At 37.5% G+C, this 26,520-nt stretch overlaps 1 protein-coding gene and 4 gene segments (V, D, J or C); all 5 read left to right on the top strand.

Annotated features, from left to right (window-relative positions):
- LOC125274624 (polymeric immunoglobulin receptor-like) overlaps positions 1-26,520 on the top strand; it is an 859,185-nt gene that overhangs the window by 538,061 nt on the left and 294,604 nt on the right. The window lies entirely within an intron of this gene.
- Positions 1,393-24,953, top strand: LOC125274922. The segment is given in 2 exon segments: positions 1,393-1,478; positions 24,626-24,953. Coding segments are annotated over 2 exon segments (369 nt in total).
- LOC125274942 lies at positions 1,851-2,616 on the top strand. The segment is given in 2 exon segments: positions 1,851-2,124; positions 2,212-2,616. Coding segments are annotated over 2 exon segments (363 nt in total).
- LOC125274880 lies at positions 16,003-16,676 on the top strand. The segment is given in 2 exon segments: positions 16,003-16,093; positions 16,172-16,676. Coding segments are annotated over 2 exon segments (375 nt in total).
- LOC125274820 lies at positions 20,717-21,603 on the top strand. The segment is given in 2 exon segments: positions 20,717-20,994; positions 21,075-21,603. Coding segments are annotated over 2 exon segments (381 nt in total).

Raw genomic sequence — 26,520 nt, 5'->3', positions numbered from 1 at the left:
AGTGCATTATATGGGGAGTGCTGACAATAGAGTCCAGGTGCAGGTGATGAGTGAAGATGAGGAGCTGACGAGGGAAGTGAGTGCAGGTGTGGAAACAGGAGGATCATGGGATATGGAGTCCAGGGGAACAAGGGATCTGTAACAATGTGGACTAAACACACTCATGATAGAAATAAAGTAGTCAGGTTGATACAGCCATATTTTGTATTGTTTAAGACTTGAATAAGTTATTATATAACTTATTATATAACTTATTCAGTATTATGTATATATATATATATATATATATATATATATATATATATATATATATATATATATATATATATATATATTTATATTTTTTTTTTTTTTTTTTTTTTTGCTGCATGGAACTGCATTGGTCTTAGAGGAAGATGAATCTAAGTTATATTATTATATTTGTACTGGTTTCATATAAGTTTAAATCTGCTTATCGATCTCATTAAGCAGCTTTCTAAATATGAATATTTAAAACCAATGCTGTTTTAATTCTGTGAACATTTTGTCTCAGTTCCAGATGCACATGGTCAATCACTGACCTCTTCTGGCTCTGAAGTAAAGAAACCAGGAGAATCAGTCACACTATCTTGTGTGGTTTCTGGACTCTCCCTTAGCTGGCTGCACTGGATCCGCCAGAAACCAGGGAGAGGACTGGAGTGGATTGGCCGTATTGACTATGGCACTGGAACTATTTATGCTCAGTCTCTACAAGGCCAGTTCTCCATCACAAAAGACACCAGCAAAAACATGCTGTATTTAGAGGTGAAAAGCCTGAAGACTGAAGACACAGCTGTTTATTACTGTGTAGTCACAGTTACACAAAAAACTGCAGGGCTGAACAAAAACTATTCATGTGATCTCTGATGGCCCAAGAGCAATTTTCCCTCAAATTCAACAAACTACTTCAATGATTTTTACTTTATTAAAATATGGTTTTAAATCTGTAACATACTTCTTAATGGAGGTCTTTCTTAATGAACAACAAACATTATAGGCATATTGAATTCATGCAGACAAAGTGATCTTGTTTGTCTTGTTTTTGTTGTTTCGCTCTGAGTGTTTTAGTAACTGGTGTAAACTAAATAATACAATCTGAAAATCTCTCATATAGAATCTTTTCTTTTCACAAAAATGTAAGGATATATACTTTGAGAACAAAATGTTGAATTCATGCTAGAAATAACAAATTAAAATGCAGTTCTAAGGCATTCTGATGTGTGATTTTTAACAACTGATAAGTTACATGTTATATTCACATTCTTAATATCTTTAAATGAAGATCTTTTGAACAGGTTTTTAGACTAAACAGTGTAAAAATCATGAATAAAAAAATAAATAAGCTTTTGGAAAAGCTATATAAACTTGTGACTTTCCTGCATCAGGTTCCTCTTTTCATAACATGGCAATGGATATTGTGTCTAAACTGGGTTTTATCTTCATGTTTGCTCTCACAGAATGTAAGAAGAGCTTTTGAAAACCTGTTGACAATCAGACTTATTCATGTGTACTGTTGTAAATGTTAATGTTGAACTGTTCATTTTTCAGTCTGTTGCTGTCACTGACTGAGTCTGAGTCAGTAGGCTACTTTGGGTGTCTTGCTCATCATATTTATTTTCTTATAAAAGCAACAGAATTAGGAGTCTGATCCACTATTTGTGCCACTAAATGTGAGAACAATGACCCAGTGGTGGAAAAGGGCTGATCTGTGTTTGCCTGTATGCATTCAACTACAGCACAGTGAAACTCTACAACTTTGCTACAGTCCTTTATTCACTTTCACATGAACGTAACACAACGTCACATCTGTTTTAATGGAACTCAGATGAGGTTGTACTCATACCTTCTTTGAAAAATAATCGCATTTATTCATGTCGCAGAAGGACAGTATTATATCCGTATTAAGATGTGGAACTATTGTCCTTTAAATGAACCTCAATGACCTCAAGATCTAGTTTTGCTAATTCAGGATTTCAATGCAAATGATCTGATGTTCGTTCCATATTTAAACAACTACACTGTTGAGTGGAGGACTCATCACCAGTTCAGCCTTGACATAAATCATGTTCACTTCATATCTCTTGCTGTTGCTGGCTGCAGTGTCTGGTAAATATATTTATAGGACAAAATAAACTCTTTTCTTAGTGTAAATACATAATTCTGATTATTTGTACATTTCATGTTTATCCACAGGTATTGACTCTCAGGTTGTGCTCACACAGTCTGAACAGTCAGTAGTTGTGACTCCAGGTGGTTCCCACAAACTGACCTGTGCCTGCAGTGGATTCACTCTTAGTAGTGCTTACATGCACTGGATCCGTCAGGCACCTGGAAAAGGACTTGAATGGATTATTTATTATTATTCAGATTCTGATAAGAGCTCAGCTCAGTCAGTTCAGGGCAGGTTCACAGCATCTAAGGACAGCTCTAATTTCTATCTGCACATGAATCAGCTGAAGACTGAAGACACTGCGGTGTATTACTGTGCAAGAGATACACTGTGGAAATACTAATACAGACAGCTGTTCAAAAACTCATCATGAGGTGGACATGGTTGAGCTGATAAAGGGGAAGATGATATAAAGTGATATAAGTGATAAGGCCGATCTAAAATGTTTTGAATATGCATACATTTAAATACAATTAAAAAAAATCATGCTGCTAAAATGATTCTTTATTTTGAATCATACTGACTTACGGAAGCCCAAAACAATCCGGCCATGGATATATATATTGTTTTCTCGTGATCTCGAGATAACAAAAGTTGTTTTCTCAGGATCCCAACTTAATTTTCTCATCATCTCGACATAAAAGTTCTTTTTACAGTGATTGATTCTGAAACACACCAGGGTCTACTGTTGCTATAGTATTGAACAAATTTAACGCGCACCAGATCTTAATACTTAAGATCCGCGCGCTTAATACTTAAGTCTACAATAAATAAATAAATATAAGCTAATCAATCACTGTTCAATCCATGTACGCTAAACATTATATTTGTGTAATTAACGTTTAAATAATCAAAGCATTCAACATCTCAAGCGCAGGCGGAGTGCATTCAGAAGGATGCTACATTATTCTATAACTATTCTAAAATCTTTTAGTGCTGCTTGGATTAAACCCACTTTATTTTCGTTTGAAATAAAATTATATTACATCATTTGTTTGTTATTTTTATTCGTCATGTAGACGTTAAACCGTCTTCCTCCTCCTAGCTCTTCCATTTAAAAAGAGGTGCAATATTCCAGATTTCCAAAAAAAAAAAAAAAAAAACTGTTTGAGTTTATGTATGTGTGTATGGTTTCCTACAAAGAAAAGTAGAAAATACAATAGGTTACAAACTACTGAATTAAATGATAGGCCGCTACACATTGTCACAGACACGCCAGGCTCTGCACCCAGCCAATCACAGCGCACTCCTTCAGCAGAGTATTAATCACACGCACCTGACACTCATCACCAGCCCAATCAGCGACTCTACTAAAGACGCTCACATTCAGTCAGTCATTGTCCGGTCTTGTTAACGCATAACCTGAATGCTTACTTTACGGACTACATACCTGTCTCTATTGTGTTTCTTAGATCCAGTCCTCCGTGAGTGTATCTGCTCCAAACCTCTTCGTCTACTTCAAATCTGGTGTGAGGATCAAGTCAAGTAACTCTGTCTTGATATATACTCTGTCTGGGAAGTGCCACTGCTACACGTATTCCTGCATTCATCGTATCTGGTGTGAAGATCAAGTCAAGTATAACTGTCTTGATATTATCCGTCCTGTCTGGCAACGTCATCTGCTTACTGCTCTGGTTGTCTCAAACACCATTAACCGTATCTGTGTCTCCGACCCCTCTGTACTGTAACACACATCTTTACATAGATTTATAAATCTTATTTCTTTTCAATACATTGAGTGACACAGTGAGGTAACTAACACTGAAACTGCAATGATTTAAATGGCATCTTATTGATACACAATAAGGTGCAAAAAAAAATACTATACAGGGACATCAAAATTAGTTTTAATAAGCAATAAGTTTCACACCGAACGCTTCGTCATGAGTCATGCATCTAGCTGTCAGAATGTAACAATGAGTTACACTTTCAAGCAAAATAATTATATTCAAGCATTTACCATTAGTTAAGTTAATTGCTTAACGCACACAATACCGCTCAAAATAAAGTGACCACGAAGAAGTAAGATCTACACTCTCTCTGTCCGAAACTTGTACAATCTGGGTCAATATAAACTAGCACAGTAAGGTGGATATACTGTACCAGACCCCATAAGTTATATTTGGTGCTATACTTCCACCTGTTGGCACATTTGTGTAACTTAGAGCAGAGATTAAGTCGTGATAAGGAGAAAACTACTTTTGTTATCTTGAGATCATGAGAAAATATTAAGTCATGATCACGAGAAAACAAATACAAAGTTCTGTAATGAAACTCTAGATGTGCAGGCTACTAGGTCCTTAAGTCAACCTGCTTGTAATCACATAATTATCTTAGGACACAGGTGATTGCTTCCTGTATTAGTAGCCAATGAGCTTGTGTAACCCGTTTATAAAATCTAGATCAAAGAAAAGGAAGAAAAATATCTACTTGGGTCTGAGCTCACCAAATACAATTAATTCCTATTTATGCTAGTATTTGGAGTCCCGGGTTCGGGGTCTCACACCATGCACTGAATCAAAATGATGATTACAACTTTGTTTTAAAGATGTGTGTCTGCACTTGTATAACTTAAGTCATGTACAATACTAACAGAATGAATAAAAAAAAAATTAATAGTAAAATGAATTATAAATGAATGAAACACATTAATTAGCTTCAATGAACTGTAACTGTATTCTCTGAATTAATTCTTTTTTTTTTTTTCGATTCGTTTTCAGTATGCACTTAAACACTGCACACTGCACATATCACATGAAAACATTCTTTGCCCTTCACAAATCACCAATTGAATACACAGTATATTGTTCATCAACAACAAAGAAAAATAAAATAAAAAAAATCAGTATGTGTACTTGAGTGTATACTTAAGTCCAAGAGGAATAGAAATGACTCAGTTCCATTTGTGTGGATATGTCTCAGTTCAGTTTGTGTGAATGCATCTCAGTTCAATCTGTGTGTGTGTGTGTGTAAATGCCTACAGTCTTTGCAGGAAGAAACGATGAAGAAACGATGAAGAAACGATGAAGATACGATGAAGATACGATGAAGAAACGATGAAGAAAACAAGCGGAGTCCTCAGATGACGCAATTACTCTGTAGTGCAAATCCAGCGCGGCTCTCCCTCACTGCGCGACTCCAACACGACCGCCGAACGTTGAGACAGTCCAATCTCCTCAAACTTTGGGGTGCAACATCCAATCGCTAATGCAATAAAACAGTTCAGACATCAATTTAGAAAAATAATGATGAAGATGAGCAAGATTAATAATAGCCGCACATGTGGCTCACATCTCTCTCTTCAACGAGCTGGCGCGCATGTGACGTCAGCATCCTTCACCGAAATGCATATAACGTTTACAACTTTTAAACTTTAACAACAGTATTTCATAACATAAGTGTGCAAATAGGTTTAACAAGTATATAAATTCAGCATAAACACTTTGCAAGTATGGTATTGCACACTTTGTACCAGTTTAAGGAACAGCATTAACCATCCGCATTTCATTATATGAACAAACAAATGCTTAAACAATATTTATGAAAATAAAGAATGATTGTGACTTACCTAATGCAATAAAACAGTTCAGACATCAATTTAGAAAAATAATGATGAAGATGAGCAAGATTAATAATAGCCGCACATGTGGCTCACATCTCTCTCTTCAACGAGCTGGCGCGCATGTGACGTCAGCACCCATCGACGTGTTTCTTTTACTCATTTTCGTCAGTCACGAAAACAAATTAATAATTATAAAAATAAAAAATAAATAAATAAAAATATGTCTGAACATTTTATGCATTAGGAAAGAAAAAAAAAATACACAGGAAATACATAGGAACAGCCTCAATTAATTGGGTGGGTTACATCCTCCCCTGCTGAAACTCTGATGTCCTCATCAGATACTTAATTTGGTACATTACCCACAAGGCTAAACAACAATTCACTTTGAGTTTGTTGCACTCTCATTTGTTGTTGCATCATTTCAATTACTTGACTGAAATAGTTAGATTTGGGTTCTACATTTGCACACTGCATCCCACATTGTGCTTTCCAAACAAAATCTTTCAATTGACTTGGGGGTCTCTTTTCTCTTTGGGACCTCCTTAACGCAATAGGAGAATCAATTCTCTTTTCAGCACACAACTCATCAGGATGTACTGACATCTCTTTAACCTCATCCACTAAGGATGCGACATCTTGCTGAATTACAGCCTCACAGCTCTCTTCCACCTTGTTCTCAATAGATTCTGCGCTTTGCCAATCACTTTGGTGCATTTCAGCTTCTCGCTCATCTAACAAACTGTGAGACACAGAAGATTCAGAGACTTCTTGCAACGCTGTCCCCAACTGAAACTCTGGGGCATAAGGGTTCAGAGACACCATGGGACCCTCGGCTTCCACATTCTTTTCACAACATTCAACTTCCAAGCTCCCTTCCAACTCATGTCTACGCATCTTGCGTGTAACTGCTCTTTCAACAACTGGAGCCTCCTCGATCTCATCAGGACTGGTTGGAAGAAACCCACATGGGAGTAAAAGATCTCTGTGCAGGACACGCTCAAGGCCTTCACCATTCTCAGGCCGAACAACATATACAGGGATCTCTGCATTAGGCTGCTTTATCACCACATATACGGTGGATTCCCAACGATCTGCTATCTTATGTTTTCTGCGGATGTTAACGTTCTTAACAAGAACGCGATCGCCAACTTCTACCGTAGCAGCTGTCACTTTCTTATCCCATCTAGCTTTGTTCATCAATTGCCTCTTTTCAGAATTTTGAATGGCCAATTGATAAGCGTATCTCAGCCTTCGCTTCAACTCGCTGACATAATGAGTATGAGTTTTAGAATTATGCCCTTTTGGGTTAATTCCAAAACAAAGATCGATTGGCAGACGAGGTTGGCGTCCGAACATTAGAAAGAAAGGAGACTCACCAGTCGCATCATTTCTAGTGCAATTATATGCGTGCACTAAGGGACGGACATATTTTCTCCAATGTTCTTTCTTTTTATCACTCAGGGTTCCCAGTAAATCCAGAAGGGTTCGATTAAATCTTTCCACTGGGTTTCCCCGTGGGTGATAAGGTGTCGTTCGCGACTTAACTCCAGCTAGCGTGCACAACTCCTTCACAAGCTCAGACTCAAAATTAGCCCCCTGATCACTATGTATTCTCTTAGGAAAACCAAAATTGCAGATCAGATTTTCCCACAACACTGAAGCCACAGTTTTGGCTGTTTGGTCTTTAGTGGGAAATGCCCAAGAAAACTTAGTGAAGAAGTCAGTAATGACTAAGATGTTACGGGTATCATTTGAATCCGGCTCTACTGAAAGATAGTCGATACAAACTAATTCCAAAGGAGAATAAGCTTTGATGTTTACCAGTTCTGAAGCCCTTTGTACACGAAGCCTTTCTCTTGACGCACCTCTCACAAGTCCTGCACTTTCTCTCAACATACTCAGCCATTTTCGGCCAATAAAATCTACCTCTTGCCAGCTCCAAAGTTCTTTCATACCCCATGTGCCCTGTTTCGTCATGAACTCCTTCAAGAGCTCTGTCTCTGAAACTCAGGGGAACCACTAGCTGCTTGTATTTTTGCCCATACTGATCGGACACCATACGATATAGTACACCATCTACCAAGCTTAGTCGGGGCCTTTCCCTCAGCATTAGACTCACTTCTTTCAATTCTTTGAGTCTATCTGCCTGAGTTAAAGTTTCCCCAGACACCACAAGGTCAATTACTCTTCCAATGGCTACATCTTCTCTTTGCAACTTGTACCAATCTGTGGAAGTCATACTGGGTAATGTGGTTTGTCCAGGCCAGGGCTCAGGTTCTAAGAAATCATCAGGGACAACAGCGTCATTGCAAAGAAGCATCTCGACAGCGGGACTTGGAATAACTCTGCCTTCCAGCAGGTCTCCCTCCTCACACGACTGTACAACATGCGTCTCGCAACACACTGAATGTCGCATACACACAGTTTTGATTGCTTCGTGCTCAATGTTTTCAAACTCAGTTGCTGCACATTTTGCTCTGCTTATCAAGTTTGCTACACGTTCATCTATCTGTATGGCCTCAGCATCATCCACAAGTGGTTCTTGAGGACGACGTGAAAGCCCATCCGCGTCGACATTAGTTTTGCCCGCTCTGTACTTAATATCAAAATCATACATAGACAGAGCTGCGAGCCACCTATGGCCAGCCGCATCCAATTTAGCCGTTGTGAGGACGTACACTAATGGGTTGTTGTCGGTTAACACGGTAAATTTTGTGCCATACAAGAAATCGTGAAATTTTTCAGACACAGCCCATTTGAGCGCTAAGTACTCTAGCTTGTGCACTGGGTAGTTTTTCTCACTCTTAGATAGACCGCGGCTGGCGTAGGCGATAACTCTAGTCTTTCCATCTTGAACTTGATATAAAGCAGCGCCTATGCCAGTTACGCTGGCGTCCGTGTGTAAAATGTACGGCAACTTCCAGTCCGCAAAACCTAGAACTGGAGCAGTTGTAAGCTTCTGAATGATAGTGTCGAAAGCAACTTGACACTCATCATTCCATTTCCCAGCTAAGGATTGCGCTTTACTCCTAACCCGGTACGATGATGTTGACCGTCCTCTAGTAGAAAATTCACCCTGTAACAGCGCATTTAGAGGCTTGACTATCTGAGAGTAGCCCTCAACGAATCGCCGGTAATACCCAGCAAAGCCTAGGAACGCCCTCAGATCTCTGACAGTCTTTGGAAGAGGCCATTCTGTTAGAGCAGAAATCTTTTCTGGGTCAGGGTGTATACCTTGAGCAGAAATAACATGTCCTAAGTATTTAACGGAAGATTGAAAGAACTTGCACTTGGAAGGCGCTAACTTCAGCCCAAATGCAGAAATACGTTGGAGAACCTTCATGAGCCTATCCTCATGCTGTTCAAGTGTATCTGAAAAAATGATTAAGTCATCAAGGAAAGCTATGACTTCCTGCAAATTCAAACCAGCCATGACTTTCTCCATGGTTCTTTGAAATGTGGCAGGAGAGTTTGTCAGCCCTTGTGGTAACCGCCGAAATTGCCAATTTCCAAATGGCGTAGTAAATGCTGTTTTGGGACGATCACTTTCTTCAACTTCTAATTGATAGTATCCACTTTTTAAATCTAACACCGAAAACCACTTAGAGCCTGACAACAAAGTAAACGTCTCCTCGATCCTCGGGAGAGGATATGCATCTCTTTTTGTTAGTTTATTGAGTTTGCGGTAATCAACCACCATTCTCAAATCTCCATTTTTCTTCCTCACCAGTACCACTGGGGAAGCATAAGGACTGTTAGATTCCTCAATGATCTCGCTAGCAAGCAAATCTAACAGGTGTTTTCTCAAATCCTCAAAATCAGCTGGAGAGACTCGACGTGTGCGCTCTTTAAAAGGAACATGTTCAATTAGCTCTATTCGATGTGCCACGCCTGACACTCGTCCCACATCTAGATCATGCTTTGCAAATGCACCAGACGCTTCACGGTTTATCCTCTCAATGATATGAGCTTTGAGTTCCTCAGAAATGGGAGAATCATTAAAATTGAGAATCACAGGGTCTTCCGCCTTTACCAAAAGACTTGCCATCAGGGAAGTGCTATCTTGTGAAGTGCTAGTGTTATCTAAAATAGGGACAGACTTAATCCAGTCCACCACTGAACATTCAGCGAGCACGCCCTTTGGCTGCAAGGTTACACTGTGGTCTGAAATGTTTCGAACGACTACTTTGACTTTATTTCGAGGTCTTGCTTCAGCTTGAATCAATTTGCATTCCACGACTAAACCACCTGGAATGTGATGCATCAGTGGTTCATCAATAATCAGCATCTTGCTCTGACCACAATCTTTAACTCGATAAACACCGATCACTTCGCACTTTTCCCCTTTACCGATCGTTACAGATTTCTTGCCTGACAGTCTAACTGGGGTGATGTGCTGTGCCCCTTTACAGGGTGTCAAAATAGCATCACAATTACGATAAGCAGTCATCCAGTTGATGCTAATGGGCATTTGCTGTATGTATTCTCTTCCCTGCAGTACTTTAAAATCTTGGACAAGCTGGCGAAGTACATTTGTACCCACTAGCAAGGGCACCCGAGCATTGTAGACCTGATCAGGGCAGACCAACGCTAACACAGCAACGACTACATCTGTTCCGCAGGCAGACTTGGGAAACTGTACATCTATCTCAATGTACCCCATATAAGGAACTATTTGTCCCGCAGCTCCCTCAACCCGGAGTAAGTCTCCCATAGAAGTAATACCCCTATGTTGTAAGTACTGCTTGTAGAAGGATTCTGCTACACATGTCACCTGGGATCCAGTGTCTATTAAACAGCGACACTCAATTCCATCCACCCAAGCTTTACTCTCCCAAGGTTCCCCAACTAAACCACTAGGAACCTGGTTACTCTTTTCTATGGAACTTTTCACAACTCCAGCTTCTGTTCGTTCCTCAACAGAAGCTACTCCAAGTTTAAATGTGCAGTGGGTGTCGGCACTTTGGTGGGAGAACTCCTTTGCTTATGTCTCTGAACTAACTTTTGCTGTACCAATGCTGCATTCACGGGATTAGTACACTGTTGCAAATAATGAGAGTCTTCACCGCAGCGGTAGCAAAACCCACCCGTAGGCAGTGACTTAGAGTGAGTCTGAGGCACAGGGTGTGATGTTTTCCCCTCTTTGCCTCTTCTCTTCTTGGGCCCACTGACCTGAAGTTGGTCATATGACAGTTTATTTACTGAGGCTGGCTTCTGCGCTTTAGCCACCTCAGCTTCAAGCTCTTTAATGCGTTTCGTCAATGCCAGACTGTCTTGAACCTCCTCAGAGTTATCTGCAAATCCATGATCGACAGTAACATGTACTTGGTTTTGCGCTCTAACGGGTGGTGTATATAGATGTAGATTCCTACGTTTCTCCTTAAGCTGTTTCTCATGCTCGTAAGACCTCAGTTTGTACAGCAAGCTAGAATAGCTCAAATCAGATTGTGACGAGCCTGTTAGTAATTCTTTAAGACGCAACTGGGTTATCAGAACTTCATCCCAGCACCCTCTGATGAACTGTTTGAGAAGTAAAGTATCAGAATGTTCGCCAACCACTCCCTTCTTTTCAATCACTTCCTGCATCAGAGAATAGAGTCGCCTCAAATAATCAGAGGACTTCTCACCCCTGTTTTGGTGCGTCTCTATAAACTGGATGTACAGCTCGTCTCCACCAGTGACACTACCATAAGCTTTTTCTAGTTCCCATGCGTACACTTCTGGTGGTGCATTTGTGCCTACTCCTAGAGCGACATTAAGAGCAGGGGGTAGGAGGCTATCCAAAATGTGCCTTCTCTTATGTCTCTCCATCAGAGAAGGGTCTGAGAGTAACTGCCTAACATACAATTGCCACGTGTTGAAATCAACTTCCCCATTAGGCTTGGGGCAAAGCCCAGAAAACATTCTCAGTTTAGGGGGTGAGGTGACATGTCCCTGGTAATCGGGGTCATGCTTCACCACATGTTCAACCACTACACGCTGTACCTCCTGTGGTATAGTAAACGTGACAGGAGTCTCATGCTTTACATTTCTCTCCACAGGAGGTGAATCAGCTTGAATCGCAAAAGACACTTTTGATGCTGAATTGGTAACTACAGACTGCATCGCTGCTGGCATTACATTACAAGATTTTCTTGGAGCAGGGGTTGAAGTTGAAGGGCCCCTGTCTGCACCATCAGCTTTGTGTGCAAGCTTTGTCACTACCTGCTGGCTTAGCTCATCAACATCTACGCAGTGTAGTTTCGCCAAACTCTCTATTTGTGCCAACAGCTGATCAGCCATATTATCCAAGGTTTTATCTGAATATTCACTGTATAGTGATGTTGGGGCGTTAGAGTGATGTTGCACATCTTTGTTCTGTCTCCCATCTAGTGGCACGATTCCCCATACATTTTGGTCATCTGCATTCAAATATTCTTCTTCGGCTATTAATGGGGTAGTAACCTCCTGAAATTCACAAAGAAGCTCTCCTGGGAATTTGTCACCTAACCACTCAATTTTCCTCACTTCATCAAGATGATCAAAGAATCTCCTCACTTCCACAAGAGTAGTCTTTGGGTCTACTTTTGTAAGCAATACAGATCTTTCAGGATCAAAATTATGTAGCTTACACAGATCCATTGTGAAGAGAAAGGGGAAAGAAAAAAAATTAAAGAGAGAAGAAAGAGAAAAAAAAATAATAATTAAAATTAAGAAAATATTCAGAATAGTTTGGACCAAAACCTAATTGTGTCACACAAGCGCAGCCCCACAAGTTGGGCGCCAAATTTTTCTCTCTCTTATCTGTAACCCGTTTATAAAATCTAGATCAAAGAAAAGGAAGAAAAATATCTACTTGGGTCTGAGCTCACCAAATACAATTAATTCCTATTTATGCTAGTATTTGGAGTCCCGGGTTCGGGGTCTCACACCATGCACTGAATCAAAATGATGATTACAACTTTGTTTTAAATATGTGTGTCTGCACTTGTATAACTTAAGTCATGTACAATACTAACAGAATGAATAAAAAAAAAATTAATAGTAAAATGAATTATAAATGAATGAAACACATTAATTAGCTTCAATGAACTGTAACTGTATTCTCTGAATTAATTCTTTTTTTTTTTTTCGATTCGTTTTCAGTATGCACTTAAACACTGCACACTGCACACATCACATGAAAACATTCTTTGCCCTTCACAAATCACCAATTGAATACAAAGTATATTGTTCATCAACAACAAAGAAAAAAAAAAAAAAAAATCAGTATGTGTACTTGAGTGTATACTTAAGTCCAAGAGGAATATAAATGACTCAGTTCCATTTGTGTGGATATGTCTCAGTTCAGTTTGTGTGAATGCATCTCAGTTCAATCTGTGTGTGTGTGTGTGTGTGTAAATGCCTACAGTCTTTGCAGGAAGAAACGATGAAGAAACGATGAAGAAACGATGAAGATACGATGAAGATACGATGAAGAAACGATGAAGAAAACAAGCGGAGTCCTCAGATGACGCAATTACTCTGTAGTGCAAATCCAGCGCGGCTCTCCCTCACTGCGCGACTCCAACACGACCGCCGAACGTTGAGACAGTCCAATCTCCTCAAACTTTGGGGTGCAACATCCAATCGCTAATGCAATAAAACAGTTCAGACATCAATTTAGAAAAATAATGATGAAGATGGGCAAGATTAATAATAGCCGCACATGTGGCTCACATCTCTCTCTTCAACGAGCTGGCGCGCATGTGACGTCAGCATCCTTCACCGAAATGCATATAACGTTTACAACTTTTAAACTTTAACAACAGTATTTCATAACATAAGTGTGCAAATAGGTTTAACAAGTATATAAATTCAGCATAAACACTTTGCAAGTATGGTATTGCACACTTTGTACCAGTTTAAGGAACAGCATTAACCATCCGCATTTCATTATATGAACAAACAAATGCTTAAACAATATTTATGAAAATAAAGAATGATTGTGACTTACCTAATGCAATAAAACAGTTCAGACATCAATTTAGAAAAATAATGATGAAGATGAGCAAGATTAATAATAGCCGCACATGTGGCTCACATCTCTCTCTTCAACGAGCTGGCGCGCATGTGACGTCAGCACCCATCGACGTGTTTCTTTTACTCATTTTCGTCAGTCACGAAAACAAATTAATAATTATAAAAATAAAATAAATAAATAAAAATATGTCTGAACATTTTATGCATTAGGAAAGAAAAAAAATACATAGGAAATACATAGGAACAGCCTCAATTAATTGGGTGGGTTACACTTGCATGCTCAATCTTCAAATACATGAGAAGCATTCGCAATAACAGTTGCAGCACGCTTCCAGAAACCCTCCACCTTCCCCAGCTCCACCGGTATAGATCAGCTATGGGTAATTCATGTACGCTATATTGTACAGAAGCAGCATGTCTTACTTGCTCACAGTAGCGTGTCTTGTAGCAAGTCCTGTACTTGCTCTGCAACAGCAGCAGCAATAATCAAATAAAAGCGTAGCAGATCTATTCCACCAAGACCAAACATACAACATTGTCATACCCTTTACCATGCCAAGCACTGACCCACTAGCATGTGGGTCAGTAATTAAAGGGTAGAATGTTTTCAAAGGTTTAAAACACTGTCTAATAAATCCAGTCAAGTCGCTCCGATCATTTGCTTTAAACAGCGAATTCTGTCATCATCTACTCACATCCTGTGGAACAAAATGTCAAACATGCTTCATACAAAAGAAATACAAGGTAATAACAATTTTGCTATTTGACAATACAGTATGTAGGGTTGAGGTTTGAACCTTTGTCCCCTTTCTAAACAAATGTTGAACCTCAAGACTAGTTTTTCTTAAACCTGTCCTGGAGTCGCCTACCAACAGCCCTGCACATTTCCTATGTATCCCTATATCTGACACACCCATTTCAGGTCTTGCAGTCTCTACTAATGCGCTCATGAGTTGAATCAGGTTTGATAGATGAGGGAAACATACAAAATGTGTAGAGCTGGTGGTTCTCCAGGAAAGGTCTGAGAACCACTGCTCTAGACTCTCGCCTTAGAATATAGTGGGTTTTTTTTCCCCCTTTGGTTTTGTCTAATCTCTTGGAAATCTATTTCTAACTGACTACAGCCACAATCTATATAGACAATATGGACAGACTCTCGGAGTGTGTAACTTATGACAACAATTTATGCCAAGAAATGTAGATACTTTAAATCACTTGAAGAAAATGTGGTAAAATTGTTGAGTTAGTGTGTAACACTTCTGCATCATCATATCAGTAACACCTCTTCACATTTTACTCTCCATGTTCACTCTCCAATTCAACTGTATATAAACACAAATTCAGCTCAACAATAATCAAACATGCCCAATAAAATTATAATTTAATAAACATAGCATCAATGTAGTGATTTAACCTCAACAAGTAATTTTGACATTTTGCTATTTTCTAGCCAAATTGAATGCTTTTAGCATTCAATAGACTGATAGATGCTCTACATTGATGTAATTTATTTTTATTCCACAGATATAGGTTGATACTTTTTAATTTTCATCCAAAACCCACATATAAGTGATATCAATGTGAGTGAGTTTAATTAAAATTAAAAATTGTAGTTTTTTTCCTTCTATTAACAATTAGACAGAGTATGACTCATTCAGTGAATTGCTTTCAGTCATTTTATTTCTAAATAATTGTGATGCTATCTAAGCTGGAATAGCAGATGTGATTCTAACCAAATCAACATTGTATGCATTGACTTTCTTTGTATGGAACAAAAGGCACTAACTAACAGATATAATAACAGCTAAGCTCAAAACACCCATAATAAACACTTTACTTTTACTACACCCACACCAATACAGCCTGATTAATTCACTTTGATTTCTGCACTTGGCCAGAATTAGTAATAATTATATTAAATCTAAAACATTGCTGAGAAATAACAAATGAGTAGATTGTTCTATCTGTCTGGTGTTGATTTGATTTGAAGATTTAATGCAATTTGAAATGCATGTATTATTACAGATCCTAAAAATTATTCAGATTCAAAGAAAATTGAATAACAATATTGTTTCAAATCAGTCAGAAATCAGTCAAGAATATTTGAATCCATTTTCTCAGTTCAGTTTTACCACAGTTTTGCCTTTGTATGCAAATTACATGATTTAGGGAGGGTCAGTGTAACACAAACTCTAAAAGTACTTGCTATAAAACCAAGTTCTCCGTCATTGTTTGTGTCCTGCAGCTGCAGTGCAACTGAATATCATTAATATCATTTTACAGTTTTGGGGTGATAATGGAAATGCTACTGTATGGAGTTCTGCTGTTGATTATTTCATGTGAGAAACTCTCAAATTCTTCTCAGTTAAAGGTGCACTGTTCTAACTAAACTAATGTTAATTTTCTTTATCTTTCAGGTGTTAGTGGTCAGTCTTTGACCTCCTCAGATTCTGTGATAAAAACACCAGGAGAATCAGTGACTCTGTCCTGCAGTGTGTCTGGATTCTCAATGAGCAGCTGGTGGACGGGCTGGATCCGTCAGAAACCAGGAAGAGGACTGGAATGGATTGGGACTATAGATAGTGGCACAACTACATATTATGCTCAGTCTCTTCAAGGCCAGTTCTCCATCACAAAAGACACCAGCAAAAACATGCTGTATTTAGAGGTGAAAAGCCTGAAGACTGAAGACACAGCTGTTTATTACTGTGCAAGAGAGTCACAGTTACACAAAAGACTGCAGGGCTGAACAAAAACTATTCATGCATGAGATCACTGAAGCAAATTTACTGCAAACATCTTCAAGATTCAAAATATTACTTGTTGTGATATGTAACATTTCCTCATAAACAACTTCCAAAATCAGTGTGTATAAAGGTGGCCATCAATAGGATAATTTTCTCTTAAATAAATGTACAAATAAATGGCCAAATAAATTAAATTCAACTGAGCAGGCTATGTTCAGAGTACATTTGTTCAGTTTACAGCTAGTCCTAAGAGAATAAGCATTTTCATGATTTCCCTCAGGATTTCCCTATGGGTTTTTAGAATGTATTTAATGTTTTTTATTAACTTGAAGAGACAAACATACATTTTGAAGCCAATTAAAAAATAAATAAATAAATAAATAAAACCTGTGACAAATGTGTTTACATGCTCAACAAATCAGACAACCATTGTATATAGTTCTTATATACTGTAGCAGCTTGTTAGAAACTTACATTTCATAAAAGAACAACAGCAGCTTTTAAAAAACTAAGATTTGAAATACAGTGTGACTGTAATTGGCTTTTAATTTGTATTTAATTTAAATGGATTTGATTCAGACTCAATGTAGTGTTCTTGTGCAATGTTTTGAAATTCTGACTAAACACCAAGTTAAACCGTAGCTAATGAAGACAGTCATAGTAAGGTTCATCACTCTTCGTCATTAACATGTTGCAGTGAAAACTGTAATGAAACAATACAACAATATTCAATGTCCATGTCTTGATTAATCATCCATTTATAAATGTCTGTGACAAACAATCACTGCTGTTCTCACTGTAGCAGATATAATGGCTATTAACATCACTGTTAGCTCTTTTTGAACAACTTATTAAACGTCATCTTTTCAACAAAATCCTTACTAATATATAATCTTTAACATGTATAACATTGCCTCTATGATGGTTTATAGTGGATGCAAAGGATTACTAGTGAGAGCACACCTCATTGTTTTCATGTAGAACCAGGAAGGACACATAACAAATAATACTATTTTTTACAAATGAGGTAGATAAACAGAAAAGTAATTATGAACTTCACATTTTACCTAAGAATATGTATCAACAAAAATAAAGCAGACATTTGAAAGTTAAATTTCTTAAAAGGCAACATGCTCAATATTTATTTCTGATAATTTTCTACTATTTTCTATAGGAAAACTTTTATATTGCATTTCCCATTAACTAAAGGTTTTAGAGTGATTCATTGTACTGTATTTTTTTAGTCTGACTTTACTTTTATTTATGCAGAGTCTGCTGGAGGATGCTTTGCAAATTAAAATGCACTTTCTGCTTTATAAACTCCATTTTTAACTTTTTTCAGTGTTTTATCAGAGAATTTTTTTTAAGACACTCTGGGGAAAAGTGTCCTCAGAATTACCTGTTTTTTTAATTAGCATAATATGTCTGTATGGGCAGTAGGATTTAGAAATACATTATTCATTTATTTTTCATTTTATATACTATATCATAACTGACTGCTGTAGACAACCTTCTTACTGTTATTTTAACAAAGTGCAAAAGGTCAGACACTGACTGAGTCTGAGTCAGTCGTCCTCAAACCTGGGAACAAACATAAACTGAGCTGTACTTTCTTGAAGTTGGTGATGCAGTTATTTCATGGATAAGACAGGCTGAAGGGAAAGGGCTCAAGTGGATCTCACATATTTCTGCTCCAAATGGCAGAAGCAAATATTGCTCTTTACCATCTCCAAAGACAAGTGTAAACAGTAAAATGCAGGTGTATCCGGATTTGGATATGGATTTGAATAAAAATTTGGATTGACTAAAAATATATCAATTATTAATTGGTATTTGGTAACCAGCTCCTCTGATCAAGAAAATAAGAAATAAAAATAAAACAATAGCCTGAAAGTCAGAGAGGCAGACATGGTTACAGAGGTTAATAAGGGCACAGAAAATGTAAATGTACCTTTAGAGGGCAGTCTATGCAAACCTACTTCTCCTAGTTCCCTTTAAAAGAAAAGCCCCAGTCTGTTTATCTCCATACATCCGTTTTGACTGTTGCAGCAGGTTCCTCCTTTCATAACATGAACATGAATATTTGGCATTTCATCTGTATGGTGATTGTATCTCAACAAGGTAATTTTGACATTTTTTCTGTCAAACAGCACTTTAATCAATACAAGCTCTTCATTGATTTATGTCTTTTATTCCACATCAGTGGTGATGAAATCCGATTAGATCAGTCTCCTGTTGTGATAAAGAGACCTGGAGAAACAGTGAAGATCTCCTGTAAAATATCTGGTTTTACGATGACAGACTACTACATGCACTGGATCAGACAGAAGCCAGGGAAAGCTCTGGAGTGGATTGGGGAAGTTAACTCTGGCTCTGGTAGTGTTACTTATGCAGATACAATAGAAAACCACTTCACACTGAGTGAGGACGTGTCTCAAAGTACACAGTATCTTGAAGCCAAGAGTCTGAGAGAAGAGGACACTGCTGTTTATTACTGTGCTCGAGAGTCACAGTGACTCCATCTGTTGAAGCAGCTTTACAATACCTGAGAACTAATGAGAAAAAACCATCCATTGGACTATGAATCATATGCTTGCTCTCGTTATCATGATTATGAAGTAATATATACACACACTGATCAGGCATAACATTATAAACCACCTTCCTAAAATTGTGTTGGTCCCCCTTTTGCTGCCAAAACAGCCCTGACCTGTCGAGGCTTGGACTCTACTAGACCCCTGAAGGTGTGCTGTGGTATCTGCACCAAGATGTTAGCAGCAGATCCTTTAAGTCCTATAAGTTACGAGGTGGAGCCTTCATGGATCGGATTTGTTTGTTCAGCACATCCCACAGATGCTTGATTGGATTGAGATCTGGGGAATTTGGAGTCAACACCTCAAACTTGTTGCTGTGCTCCTCAATCCATTCCTAAACCATTTTTGCTTTGTGGCAGGGCTCATTATCCTACTGAAAGAGGCCACAGACACCAGGGAATACCGTTTCCATGAAAGGGTGTACTTGGTCTGCAACTATACTTAGGTAGGTGGTACGTGTCAAAGTAACATCCACATGGATGGCAGGACCCAAAGTTTCCCAGCAGAACATTGCCCAAAGCATCACACTGCCTCCGTTGGCTTGCCTTTGTTGTGGCAAACAAATCCACCCGACTCTACAGCATAACAGATAAACATGTCCAATTGTCTTTAAAGGTTTTATTTCTTGCAAGAAATGTCAGACATGTCATACAGAAACACAAGTAGCTGCAGAGTGTAAGACAAAGAACGAAAGCTTCCCCTCACTTTTATATCTCTAACCTCCAAGGCCGAAGCCTCTGTCCTTTTACCATATTAGGAACATCTCTTAGCGGCTGTAACTTTCCACACATTGTTAGCACAAACATGTTTTTAACATACATCTTGCATGTCCCCATACCATATTTTGCTCTTTCTATTTCTAACATCTATGTTAACATTATGTTAAACATTACCACTTAAGCCAACATCATACCCTGTTCCATAAGGACTTGAAAGCCTTAGTGATCTGAAACAAAAGAAGACGACAACCAGAAGGTGCACAGTAATATGCTCATGCTTATAATGGGGAGGGAGGGAGGGTTGTGAGCAGTTTGAGCATATACTTACCGAGCAGTAATGCCACATATATATGTCCCATGTCTAATAGGAGAATGGTAGTGATTGGAGCGATTTGACAGCTGACCGCATCAGCTATTCGCAGCACTACGCCTGACTGAACTAACGCTGTGCTCGATTTCCTTTTCACCTGGGCAATTGATGTTATGTATTTATCATTATTGGCTTCTTATTGTTGTTTAATTATGTAATTAGCATGATGCATTCTTACAGTTCCTGGCAAATAAAATGTTATATTTGATTTATTCTGTGTTCTTCTGAAATTGTTATTTCAGTTGATTAAGTTGAATCTGGTGTTACAGCACATTAATGTGCAGAATGAGTCAAACTGAAGGCTCATAAATGAATGGAGCAGCAAACACTTCATCTAAGACCTTTTGATTTCTGTCTATCAATGACTTAGCAGTTTGTATGAACGTGACTTTGTTGTGAGCAAGCAGTTGCAGCCAAAGGTATTAGTTCCCCCTGCATCCTCTGACTATGATCAGACTGGTGATTTTGTGTTCGTGAGATCTGTGACCTGGCTGTTTTGAGAATCTGAGTGACATCGGGTCAATAATGAATGACTGAAGAGTAAGTGAACAGGCCTACTAAACAAATATTCAAATTAAAACACAACTAGATTAAAAATCCTTACATCTGTGAACCTCTATATGCAAATGATTCAGTAGGGAGGATCAGAGTCACTCAGACACTCACAGGACTGTGTTATAAACTGAATCCTCAGTCAGTGTTTATGTTCTGCTGCAGTGTAGATAAATATCTTCTTATTCTCTTCATTTGACAGTTTTATGGTGATAATGGAAATGTTACTTTATGGAGTTCTCCTGATGATTATTTCATGTGAGAATTATTTCACTTCTCCAGATTATTGTTGTCAATTCATTTTTCTAAATCTAACATATTTTTTCTATGTTTTTCAGCTGTTAGTGGTCAGTCTTTGACCTCCTCAGATTCTGTGGTGAAAAGACCAGGAGAATCAGTCACTCTGTCCTGCAGTGCGTCTGGATTCTCAATGAGCAGCTACTGGATGGCTTGGATCCGTCACAAACCAGGGAGAGGACTGGAGTGGATTGGGAGTATAGCTGGCTCAAGTGTATATTATGCTCAGTCTCTACAGGGACAGTTTTCCATCACCACAGACACCAGCAAAAACATGCTGTATTTAGAGGTGAAAAGCCTGAAGACTGAAGACACAGCTGTTTATTACTGTGCAAGAGAGTCACAGTTACACAAAAGACTGCAGGGCTGAACAAAAACTATTCATGCACGAGATCACTGAAGCAATTACTGCAAATTTCCCCACAATTCAACACATTACTTGTTTAGAAAACATTTTAATACTTCTGTATAAACAACGTCCCAAATGAAAGTATGAATTTCTGGGCTGGTAATAAGGAAGGTCAAAAAGATAATAGATTCAAAGTTTGGAGGAATGATCATTGAGTGAGATTCATAAACTGAAGTGAGTGTACTGTACATAAGCACCTGATAAATTAATCTGAAAATAATAGGCTGTTGTTTGATTCAGACTCAACAATATTCAATCATGCCAAATCTGATCAAGTGATTTAGTACACTGCAGTGGCAAATATCATCTACAATGAGCAAGATATAGGGTTGATTTTTTTTTTTTTTTTTTTTTTTTTTTGGTCTGACCCTCCTTTTATTGATATGAAATCTGCTGGAGGATGGGCTATGCAAATTAAAATGTACTTTCTGCCTTATAAACTCTTCATATTTGTCTCCTTTTCAGTGTTTTGTCATTGAGATTTTTAACAAAAACTGCTGCAAAAATGGTCCTCAGAATTACTTGTTTCATAAGCATACTCATCTCTATGGACAGTAAGTAAGATTTATTTCAAGTACTTCAGTGTATTTATATTTTATTAATTTTCATCTCTTTGCTGTCAAGTCATGTCTATTTTTGACTTTATTTTTAAAACTCAAGTGTCTCATAAATGATAATATCTTTTATTTTAACAGTGTGCAAAAGTCAGACACTGACTGAGTCTGAGTCAGTCGTCCTTAAACCTGGGAACGAACATAAACTGACCTGTACTTTCTCTGGGATTGAAGTTGGTGATGCAGTTATTTCATGGATCAGACAGGCTGAAGGGAAAGGGCTCGAGTGGATCTCACATATTTCTGCTCCAAGTGGCAGTAGCAAATATTACTCTAAAACTGTTGAAGGACGATTCACCATCTCCAGAGACAACAGTAAAATGCAGGTGTATCTGCACATGACAAATCTACAGGCTGAGGACACTGCTGTTTATTACTGTGCCCGAAGAACACAGTAACACAAGAGGCTGCTGAGCTGTACATAAACTTATGTGATTTAGAGAAACTGTTTGTGCCACACGTGATTCAAAAATAATTCATATAGGTAACTGAAAAAAAAAAACAATCCATCCCTCATTAATGAATGCCAACTTTAAAGCATATATATATATATATATATATATATATATATATATATATATATATATATATATATATATATATATTGTTTTGCGATGCGTCTCTAAGCACCTTTACCTTATTTTTATTATTCTCAGGTTAGGTAAGAAAGTCAAATCTGACCTAAATTATAAGCATTTTAAAATACTTACAATCAGACAGAAGACTTCTCCGTGGTCTGTTCAGGCTCAACGACTTAAATTAATGCCACATGAGGCCAAGTTTAGTTATAAAGTTATAAGTTCATTTATTTATTACATTAGGATTACTAGCATTATATATATTCTACTAACATTCTATACAAGTAATTAAATAAAGTATAAGTATTGAAAAGTTCTTCAGTCAAGGCGATATCAGCGATGGAGGCATCATCAGCTGGTTCTGGTGTCGGAGGTACAGCCTCAGGTGCGAAGCAGCCCCTCCTGTTCTCTTCATGGTCCAGCCTTTTATAGACTATCTGACCACTTGATGTCATCTTCTTGGGAATTCCCCTCAAATATCTATATATAGAGGCCTCTCCTCTTTGTTCTGGCCCACCTGCTCTTCTGATCAAGACATCCTTCAACAGTAAGATTGCTTTTCTTTCTAATACATATTAGTTCCTTTCTAACCTACTAACATGTTACTAACAAATGTATTATAATAGCAGTTGTTTTTCATTCTTTAATAAGTGATCAATACATGCAATAAAGGCATTACAATACCAGTTGTCTGTCATTCTTTAGTAAGTAATTCATATATACTTTAATAAAGGCGTTACAATACCGGTTGTCTGTCATTCTTTAATGGTTAATATATGCTTTAATAAAGACGTTACAATACCGGTTGTCTTTCATTCTTCAGTGGTTAATATATATATGCTATTGGGCTATTTTTCTTTCTACATTCTTTTGATGTGATCACATCTTTTTGTTTACATGAACAGATATCAATCTTTTTGTTTACATGAACAGATATCAATCTTTCTGTTTACATGAACAGATATCAATCTTTTTGTTTACATGAACAGATATCAATCTTTCTGTTTATATGAACAGTTATCAAATAAACAGTTATCAAATAAACAGCTATCAAATAAACAGCTATCATATAAACAGTTATCATATAAACAGTTATCATATAAACAGTTATCAAATAAACAGTTATCAAATAAGCAGCTATCAAATAAACAGTTATCAAATAAATAGTTATCAAACATTTTGTTTCACTGTTTACCCATAAACAAGTTATCTATATATCTCTCATAACAGCTGTACCTCATAAACAGCTAACTTCTGTTTATCTTCAAATCTCAGTTGTGTTGTTATTATTATTACTCATAAATCACTTATTTCAATAAATGTTTTTTTTCTCTTAAATCACAGTTGTGTTGTCATTATTATTCTTTATAAGCAGAAGAGGTTCAAGTAGCCTAGAAAAGTTGCATTTCCCATTGAAGCAGGGTGTGGCTCATATCAACAATATATAAATAAAAACGCATGTATTCACTCATCTCATCTCTATGATCAGTGTTCACACCAAAAACACTTTATAAAAAAAAGAAGAAGAAAAAAAAAACTTTGCCTTATATTGTATGTTTTTCTGAAATTGGATAAGGGATTGGATAAGGATTTGGATCAATTAAAATGTATCCACTTAATGTTGCTATATAATTATCTACTACAAGTCTGAGCTAGTAAATAAAAAGTAAAAACAATACATTGAAAGGCAGACATGGAGGTTAATAAGGACAGAAAATGTAAATGTGCCTTTAGAGGGCAGTCTATGCAAACCTACTTCTTGTCCCTTTTAAAAGCCCCCACTCTATTCATCTACAGACACAAAACTTGTTTGACTTTCCTGCATCAGGTTCCTCTTTTCATAACATGGCAATGGATATTGTGTCTAAACTGGGTTTTATCGTCATGTTTGCTCTCACAGAATGTAAGAAGAGCTTTTGAAAACCTGTTGACAATCAGACTTATTCATGTGTACTGTTGTAAATGTTAATGTTGAACTGTTCATTTTTCAGTCTGTTGGTGTCAGACACTGACTGAGTCTGAGTCAGCGGTCATTAAACCTGGAGGATCTCACAGACTTACCTGTACAGCCTCTGGATTTAGCAGTGACCCGAGCTTGGCTTGGATCAGACAGGCAGCAGGAGGAGGTCTGGAGTGGCTGGCATACATCTCACCTAGCAGTAGTTATATATACTACTCTCAGTCTGTTCAGGGACGGTTCACCATCTCCAGAGACAACAGCAAGAAACAGATGTATCTGCAGATGAATAATATGAAGAATGAAGACACTGCTGTATATTATTGTGCAAGAGAGCCACAGTGACAAATACAACTACAGTACTGCACAAAATCTGAAAAAAAAAACCAAAACATATAAACAGCTCTCTATAAAACAATATCATTCTACGTGTGGTTGCATCAAAGAGAGTTAAGGCAGGATCTAGATGCAGCAGTAAACTTTAATAATAAATCAAAATAACAAACACTCAGGAGAATATAAAATGCAGGAGAGAAACACACTAACCAAAGACATACTAATAGACATAAGAATGGACACAATAGGTTGCTAGGGTAAATACAGGCACACACTAGGAAACTAGGGCTGTGACCGAAATCACCCCCTATACCCTTAAATAGAGGACTATTTAAAGGGACATCCATTTGTATGGTGTTCAAAACCATAGTAGAACTCAATCAATCTCATAATGCACCGCAATAACGATAATGCACTATGAGGGTCGTGCTAAATGAATCACTGCATCTCGACAAAAGATGGCGCACCGCAGCGGAATCATTCATCCATCTATTTTCCAAACCGCTTCTCCAATGTAGCTGCAGCGTATAATATGTCTGGTCTCATTGTTAATACGTAGGTATTAATATGTAACTTTAAAAGACATGTACATTTGTTGTACGTTTAGAAAGGTGCTGAAACTGCATTTAATAAATGCGACTAAAACATGTATTGATGACACATGCAACAGATTTAAAACATTAATGTCACGATTTTAATATTAATACATGGGAATTCACATTTACACTTGGATATGTAAATGATTTACGTTTTATTGTTGTTAATACGCAAGTATTATGAATATGTGTGTATGAATCAAGTGTGTATGAATCATAGATGCAAACTCCTCACTTTTCAGTGACAACTCACCTTTTTGAGATCAAAATAAGTCACCTATGGGATTTGCATAAATCTAATGGGAAAGTGTTTAATGGCGCAACTTTTTTTTTACTAAAGTTGCGCCCCTCTTGACAACAGGACACTTTCAATTTAATGCATTGTACCCTTTTATCTGCATCATATTTCAGGTTTCGCATAGCTCAAATGGTAGAGCATTGCACAATATAGAAACTCTTCTGCAGCATTATATCAGTAACACCTCCTCACATTGCCACCCAATACTCTCCATGTTTACTCTTCAAATTCAATCTCCAATTCAACTGTATATAAACACAAATTCAGCTCAACAATAATCAAACATGTCCAATAAATTAGTAATTTAATAAACAGTTCATTAATGTAGTAATGTTTGTCACATGTCTGTTTATTTTGGACTCTTGTTTGTTTTTTTCATTTGTCATGTCCTCCTTTGTTCAGTTTTCCCCGCCACTCTTTAGTTGTCATAGTTACAGACTGATTTGAGTTTCTGTTCATGTGTGTCTTATTAATTATCCTGTTAAGTTCCCTTTGTTTGCCTTGTGTATATGTACAGTGTGTTCTCCATCAGTCTCTGTCGGTTCTTGTTGTGTTAATGTGTTTTTCTCCTGGTTATTGTGATTAAAGTCTACTTTCAAGGATTCATTCTTGTTGTGAGTTTATATAGGCTACACCATGTTACGTAATAATTTTGACATTTTGCTATTATATAGCAATGTAAGTGAGTTTAATCTCGAT

This window comes from Megalobrama amblycephala, linkage group LG1, assembly GCF_018812025.1.
Source record: "Megalobrama amblycephala isolate DHTTF-2021 linkage group LG1, ASM1881202v1, whole genome shotgun sequence".
Taxonomy (NCBI): domain Eukaryota; kingdom Metazoa; phylum Chordata; class Actinopteri; order Cypriniformes; family Xenocyprididae; genus Megalobrama; species Megalobrama amblycephala.
The sequence above is the reverse complement of the archived record's forward strand: the minus strand, read 5'-3'. Positions and strand labels throughout refer to the sequence as shown.